General features: G+C 38.2%; 2 protein-coding genes across 2 annotated transcripts; both read right to left on the bottom strand.

Moving 5' to 3' along the window:
- Positions 299–1,843, bottom strand: LOC104760636. Its single transcript, XM_010483595.1, has 2 exons — positions 1,630–1,843; positions 299–955 (listed from the first exon to the last, which is right to left on the bottom strand). Exons 1-2 carry the CDS (start codon positions 1,792–1,794, stop codon positions 401–403), a joined length of 720 nt encoding a protein of 239 aa, XP_010481897.1. The 5' UTR covers positions 1,795–1,843; the 3' UTR covers positions 299–400.
- LOC109130599 lies at positions 2,890–3,263 on the bottom strand. The gene has a single exon (XM_019240308.1). It carries the CDS (start codon positions 3,211–3,213, stop codon positions 2,965–2,967), a length of 249 nt encoding a protein of 82 aa, XP_019095853.1. The 5' UTR covers positions 3,214–3,263; the 3' UTR covers positions 2,890–2,964.

Genomic DNA, 8,172 nt, shown 5'->3' with positions numbered 1-8,172 from the left:
GGGGGGGGGGGGGGGGCATATATGTGTATCAAATGCAACAAAATTATGGGGATGTCTAAGCAATACTCACACAGCTAATTTAAACCGGATTAATAAAACAGAGAAAGATTCAAAAAGAAAAAAGATTTTTTTTATTTGATCAAGAACCGCTAAAAGATTACAAGAGAGATCTAACTAGTTTTATTCGCAAGTTAGGGGTTTTCTAAAGTAAACTTGAGCCTAAGGTTCTTATGGGATTCGATCTTATCTCTCGGTATCTTCTTTTCTAGGTTGGTTTCCAGACCAATAGATGTCGAGCTAGGCCCAAAATGTCAAATAGTTTATTTTTTGGTTTAAATCGGGTTAACCGGGTGATACTAAACCACTCTGGACTACAATACAACCAAATTTTCAATGTACTCTATGGTTTACAAACAGAAATTTTAGCGTTCGCTGAAAAATCAAACTGATACAATACCCAAACAAGGCCTAACGAAGACGCAAGCACCGGTAACGGTCCAAACATCCAAAGCAACAACGGTACAGAAACGCACATAACTCTGTTCCCAACCATAGCCATTAAAAACCCTCTCTCCAGCACCAATCTTGTATACTCCCTAAACGACGTTGTCCCCGTGATATCAAAACCGCAGTCGCAGTCTCCTTCAGTCTTCTTAGCAATCGCGTTGATTAGGAAAATTGCATCCATAAAATAACTCAGAGCAATTGAGCTAAAGAAGAAGCTCGCCGCAAGAAGCAACGAGGCAGAGGCATATTTTAGGACGAAGATTTTAGCGTTTTGTGAGCCGAAGAAGATGTCATCGGCCGCGGTGATGAGATGACTCGCTTTAAACGCGTTGTTAGTTACCGCGGCTAGAGAAAGGAAGATAAGTATGGCGATGGAAGCGGTGAGAATTGTCACCATTTTTTTGTTCCTCAAGCTTTGTACAGCCAACATTCCAGTCTTATCATCACCCTGCGTTTTCATTATGATCAACAACAAAAAAAAACTACAAAGACATTAGGGATTTAATTGTTTTACTCGTAAAAGCAGAATTTTGTCTTTGCGTTTACAACTTTACATGTGACTTTTTTGTAAAACGTAAAAGCTAATGTTTTTGTAAAAAATGTAAACAGAAACGCTTAATTATTCTGTTTGCGTTGAACATTTTTTTTTTTCTTTTTAAACTAAAACCTATTGTTCAACGTAAAACTAATGAGTAGTATGTTTACCCTTGCATATTTATACTCTAATAGTTATTAATAATGACAAAGACATAAGGGGTTTGATTGTTTCATATGAAAAAGAAACAAGTGAATTATTTTCTGATTTTTCACTGAAGATATGTGTTACATGTAAACACTAAAGCCATTTATTCCGTTTGCGTTTTACAACTAATTTTATTTTTTTGGTAAAGAAATTAATGTGCTTACATTTGCAATATATACATACTTCAATCATCTTTTGAAAACTTTAGGAAGAAACGAAAAAAACAAGATAAAAGTTTGTAAAAAAAAAATCATAGTTGCCTAAATATTTTGGTTTAGTTCAAATTTGAAAAGAAAATAATTTTTTTTATGATAACATATAAGCGCAAAACAAAGTCTACATAGAACAAACATCTAAAAAAAAAAAAAAAAAAGAAGAACCTCTTTGATGTCACGGAACCAAGCTTTGCGTTTGGAGGAATCAATGCCAAGGGAAGTACGAGAAGGGTTGTGCTTGAAGGTGCTCCACAGAAAGACATGGTATCCCACTGCTATCAACAAACTTAATGGCACAACTATGCTGTCTGTGTCGATCTTCATTCTCATTCCTCTCCTTTTTTTGTTTTTTCAGTTTTGGACTAATTACACTGATTCTAATTCGCATTAGCAAAGGAATATACCAATATATAAAGATAAAAAGTTAGTGGACAAATGGGATTCATAGTCAGATATCAAAACGAAAATAGTGGACATCTCTCCATTGTCTTGCCGGTGTTATTTTGGACGTATACGCAACTAATTCTTGGTCGGACTATTAAACAAAAGTTAAATATTTCATGGGATAAAGTAGGACATATTAACATCTGACAATGCACACTCACTTTACCCACTAGCTAATAGAGTTTGGTATCATGTAACAACACACATTCAATAAAATGTCTAAATATGTACAAATGTATTTCTATTTTATTTTTATGTACAAGTGCGTTTACTTACATATAAAACATTTAAGCTTGACTTAAGAGATTTTCTTATAGACTTGCTCGCACTATCGAGCAACTATCTTATTGAAGAGGAATATAAATTAAATATTAAGATTAAGATTGACATGTGTAAGTTTTGCCTTGAGCACTCGACTTTTGGTTGGTTGGCCCCAAAGGATCTCTAGCTCATATTTGAGGAATTGCTGCCAAAGACTGAATCAGAGCCGGTCCGAATAAGAAGCCTAGTGAAACAATGGCTTTGGCGTCCAAAATTAAACAACCCCATTTAGAAGTTAAATTTTATATATATTGTATATAGCTTATATAGAAAATGTTAAATGATAAGAAGGGAAACAATATGGCCAAAATATTGAAAGTAAAACAAGGCCAATATTTTGAAACTACATTAAAAAAATTATGTAATTAGTTACAAAAACAAAAATATGTTCGACGAAATGTTGAACTTAAATCTTAGATCCCATAATTTATTTTATTATTTTGAGCTTCAGACACCTTAGGAAAACCATCATCTTCTTGTGGTGTGTTGTATTTATATTATGTTCTGAATTGCATTGAGATTAATCATAAATAAAGAAAAATTCCTTTTCATATCCTTCATCTTGTACTGTTATTTTCCCGCATTGTTTATCCTTAGTTTTGTCATATTTTTTTTGCGTGTCTTTCATTAGATTAAAATGATAAGAAATTGATACGGCCAAACTGTAAAATGTATATTTCACCAACAATGATTTACATTTTATCAAAAGAAAAAAAAAACAAAGAGTCTAAATAATTAGGTGATAGGATGGATACTGGGAGAATTTTCGCCTCGACGACAATTGTGACAACGTCGACAAATTCCTACAATAGAAAAGACAAAGAGAACGAAAATCATCATAACAGGAACCATCCATGGCTTGAACCATGGAGGATCTTTTGGGAAGATCAACGCAGCTTCTTCTTCTTTAAGTTGGTATCGTTTCAAAGATTTAATGTGTATTATATTATTGTTTAAAAACAACCACCAAAATTTTTTTCTCATCTCCTGAGTTTCCTTCTCTTAGGAGATGAGAAGAATGAGAACAATGTGAAAATTTGTTATTCTCAAAAAAATTGTGTATGATATCTTGTGTTTTGTTTAAACATTTATTTTTAGTGTTTTTGCTATATTTTATCTAGATGTTTTGGAGCATTTGCTATTTTTAGTGAAAAACAAAATCTATTTTCTATTATTAAGTTTCAAATTAAATTCTTAATTATTTAAAAAATATTTAAGATTTTTCATTTGTCACGAGATTTTCCCAAAAAATTGTGTAACGGTCGACAAACTCTAAGATCAAAGTCTCAATCTTCGTCCCACTGGCCATTTTTGGTCATCAGGGATGATGGAATCCCTTCTTCAAAGCCACATCTTTGGTCAGAGACAAAATCTTCGAACTCAACTGAGTTGGTAACTCCAAACGTACTTTCCTACATGAGTCATGTATGCCTCTCCGATAACATGTTTTAGTCACCTGTTGGAATGACCCGCAGAAACAACACGACATTCATTATATTGATTTTTTATAAATTTTTTAGTCTATTTGAAAATGGAAAAAATGTCGTTTTAACTATGAACTTGCACAAAAACGCCATTTAAACCATCAACTTTGCCTCCGGCCATTTAAAACATACAGTTGCAGTTGACTCTCTGTTTAAACATGAAACATCATTGACCAGGCTAAAAACCCCAGGTCGTAATTTCGGGTGACAGAGCAATTAACACCCGTTAGCTTCTCTGTTACGCTGTCGTTAACAGATCCGTTAAGGATAAAAACGACTCTGATTCAGAATCCTAAATTTTCATCTTCGTCTTCTCTTCACAATTACAGCCCCAATTCTTCTTTTTTCATCTTCACCTCTACACTAACGAATCGAGTATGAGTTGCAATTCAGGACAATCGAGTGGTGAGAACAGAGGACGTTGGTGCCATGGTTTTCCTTGAAAATGTCATTGCGGCTTAGACATCGCCATCAACACATCAAGCTCGAAACAGAACTCATGAAGACCTTATTTCCGTTTCCAACCAGAGGAGATGTAAGTGATTTAAATATGATTCTGTGTGTGTTTTTATAATTATGTGATAATCAAAAATATTTCGTAAAAGCAGGACCATTTGTTTAAATGGGTCGAAGATGGTGTTTATGAGGAGGTTGTTGAGGCTTTACCTAAACTGACCAACATTGAGAGCGAGTTAAGCAGTGCCAAATCTGAGGTTGCTGTCGAGATTGATGAGTTAAAGGCTCGGATTAAAGTGTTGATGGATGATGCAATGTAGAGCAAAAGAGAAATTAAGAATTGGAAATTGATTAGCAAATTGTGCTTGGTGTGTCTTTGTAACAATGCATCTTGGTTACAAGTGTGTTTGATGTTGTTGATATGTATATATTTTACACTCTTTCATCATGCATTTGTTATTCATTTTGTTCTCTTAACTCATTGTTTTGCATTGTTTTTATTGCATTTGTCTTGCATACATCTTGCATATTGGAGTTATTTCAGGTGTTTAGGAGATGTCCAGACTGTTGGAACTGAATGGAGGTTGAGACATGCGGCTCGACCAAGCATGCTCGGAATGGACGTCATGTGACTCGACCGACATTCAACTTGGACGCGCTCCCAGGAAGAAGCACCAGTATCCCACTCGATCCATCATGCCTGGAATGGATGTCATCAACACTCCCGGAACCGTCGATCGAGCCACCCCGTTCGAGCCGTTCCACTCGAGTGGGATTTAGCTTTCGACGTCTTCATCAAAGTTATAGAGAATTGAGTCTTCTTTCCAATGCCGTTTGTTTCAAGCCAATAGGAGGTGTGGTTCAGGAGTAATCATCGTTTTAGTGGATGCGTATTCACCCAGCTCGAGCCGCTGCCCGTCGACTCGACCCTCCAGCTCGAACCGCTGCCCGTCGACTCGACCCTCCAACTCGAGCCGCTGCCCGTCGACTCGACCCTCCACCACTCGAGCCACCCGCTCGAGCCAACACCATCACCCACTCGAGCCACCACTTGTTCGCACATGTCAGGAAGATTTTCCGTCTCACACGCTTCAGGAGATTCCCGAACCGACGCTCTATCTTGTCGTTTTAAGTTTTAGGGATTCACATGTTTTTACTACATATACATTTTGTTAAGTCTTCGTTTGGGGACATCTCATCTTTTATTCTCGTTTTGTTCTTAAGGTTCTACCTAGCCACCTAAAACGTTTTAAGACTTTGTATCCAGATATCTTTTAATCCGTTTAGTTTTTGCATTTGATTTCTTCTACAAAGTTTTTCAACTCATTCTTGTCTATCTTATTATCTTTGTTTAATGTTTTCTGGATTTGTGTTTTTGGTGATGATTTCCGGATCTGAGTAGTGCTAGAGTTCTTAGGGATGGGATAGACTAGGTGGAGGATCTTAGGATGTAGAGTGTTTAAGCTTTGATTTTTATGATTCCCTTCTGGACTAGTGTTAGAAATGCTAGTTTCTCTCTGATCAATTGGAACTAGGTTCGAGACATTTCCACACCCAAAAGGTGTTTGATGAAATGTCTGACCAACTAGTGCCAAAGACTTATGTTCCTAGCCTAAGAGATTAGTTATCTAGGATGTTTGTTGACGTGAATGAACTTGTTTGTCATGCCTGCTCAACCATGTTTCTCTAGCGAGAGCTGGGTATGGAAGTGTTTGAGTCTGAGTAGCTTTTGCAAAGAGAAAATATTAGCTAAGTTGTGATGTTCATTGTTTAGGGATAGATCGCTTGTGGCATGTTAAACACTCTGTAGACTAGGATACTCCACCGACATCAATTACTCCCATCCTTAGGACTTCTATCTTTTTTATTGATATTACATTCCTGAGACTGTTTCGTTTCTAGTTATGTGATTCATTTTCGTTTTGCATTCTTATCACTCTAGGATTGTTAGACATAAAAACACTCTTTTTGATTTGGCTTAACTTATGATTTCTTGATTGCATCTTGATTGCTAGCAACATCCCATTTAGATTGACACTTTAAGTACTATAACACATAAGGTTAATTGAACCTGCTAGGATAGACAGACAAAAAACCTAGTATCAATTTGGTGCCGTTGCCATTTGGAAATATCTTTGCTACATTTAAGATTTCAAGTTTTACAAGATTAATATCTGTTACACTTTTCATTCTGAGTACTGACTTGTTTTGGTTGTCTACTTGTTTGTTTTGCATCACTGGAACATGTTGATTGCAACCTTGCATGCACACCAGATCAAGAGGACATCAGAATCTCCTTCCTGCTATCGACGACATTAATCGATTACAAAGACCAAGACAAGCTCGTCATATCACTGATCATCCCGCACCAGTCACTATGGAACAACAGAATGGACCAAATCCGCGACCGCAAAACATTGGTGTTGGGGATGCACCGAACACTCATACTCAACGTGCTAGGATCGTCCCTCCCGCCGTGCAAAACAACAACTTCGAGATCAAAAGTGGTATGATCTCCATGATCCAAGGAAACAAGTTTCACGGTTTGCCTAAGGAGGACCCACTCGACCACTTGGATGAATTCGACCGTCTGTGCAGTCTCACCAAGATCAATGGAGTGAGTGAGGATGGTTTCAAGTTGCGCCTCTTCCCATTCTCCCTAGGAGATAAGGCTCATCAATGGGAGAAAAACATTCCCAAGGGATCCATCACCACTTGGGATGACTGCAAGAAAGAATTCTTGGCGAAGTTCTTCTCCATTGCCAGAACTGAACGTCTTAGGAATGACATCTCTGGTTTTACTCAGAAGAGCTCAAAAACATTATGTGAAGCCTGGGAGCGTTTCAAGGGTTACCAGAGCCAGTGTCCTCACCATGGGTTCAGCAACGAGTCACTGCTGAGCATTCTATACCGTGGTGTACTCCCAAAAATACGCATGCTGCTTGACACTGCCTCTAATGGTAATTTCCTGAACAAAGAAGTTGATGAAGGATGGCAACTAGTTGAGAATCTCGCCGAGTCTGACGGCAACTACAATGAAGATTATGACCGCACAATTAGAGGTGACACTGGGTCTGAGGAGAAGTACAAGAGGGACCTTAAGAATGTCAATGACAAGCTTGACCGCCTCTTGCTAAGTCAGCAGCAGACCATCCATTTCGTAACTGAGGATGACCCTTTCCAAGTTCAAGATGGGGAGGGTGAGCAATCTGAGGAGATCAACTACGTCCAGAATCAAGGTGGTTACAACAAGGGTTACAACCCCTATAAGGCAAATTCCAATTTGTCTTACAGGAGTACCAACGTTGCAAATCCCCAGGATCAAGTGTACCCTCCTCAGCAGCAACAACAAGGTAACCAACAACCTTTTGTGCCTTATAATCCAGGATTCGTGCCTAAACAACAGCTCCATCAAGGTTACCAAGCTTCTTCAGGACCACCGTCAGGGTTTGCACCTCAACAAGTTCAGCCTACTCACGCTCCTGATCAAGAAATGAAGCACATGATGCAACTACTTCTTCAGGGTCAAGCTAGCGGTTCTCTGGAAATTGCCAAGAAGTTTGCTGAACTCAATCAGCTAATGGAGTGTTCATACAATGATCTGAATGTCAAGTTTGAAGCTCTTAACTCCAAGATGAAGTATATGGAAGGCAAGACTACTTCTAGTTCTACCCCAACACCTGGCCAACAACCTGGAAAAGCAGTTCAAAACCCCAAGGACTATGCTACTATCCATGCCATCACCACCCAAGCTGTAGATGTACGGCTCACTGAGGACAATGAGAGTTTAGATGGGGAGGATTTTGTTCAAGATGAAGTTCAGATAAAGGATCCCGTCGAGGTGCTTAAGGATCCAATTGAGTCAGCCAAGCAATCTGATCCTCAAGCTACTAACCAACCCGCTGCTCCCAAGGATAAACCTGTGAGATTCATTCCTCCACCATACAAGCCACCTCTACCATTTCCAGTCAGGTTTAAGAAGCAGCTTACTGAGAAGTATAAA

The sequence above is a fragment of the Camelina sativa genome, chromosome 18 (assembly GCF_000633955.1).
Source record: "Camelina sativa cultivar DH55 chromosome 18, Cs, whole genome shotgun sequence".
Classification (NCBI taxonomy): domain Eukaryota; kingdom Viridiplantae; phylum Streptophyta; class Magnoliopsida; order Brassicales; family Brassicaceae; genus Camelina; species Camelina sativa.
This window is presented reverse-complemented; position numbering and strand designations above follow the sequence as displayed.

What these genes read in the sequence shown, in the direction of transcription:
- LOC104760636 (XM_010483595.1), bottom strand. Translation starts at nt 1,794, where the DNA reads ATGAGAATGAAGATCGACACAGACAGCATAGTTGTGCCATTAAGTTTG. An exon ending in GGTTCCGTGACATCAAAGAG is followed by an intron (nt 956 to 1,629) that starts GTTCTTCTTTTT and finishes ATGAAAACGCAG; the next exon opens with GGTGATGATAAGACTGGAAT.
- LOC109130599 (XM_019240308.1), bottom strand. Translation starts at nt 3,213, where the DNA reads ATGAGAAAAAAATTTTGGTGGTTGTTTTTAAACAATAATATAATACAC.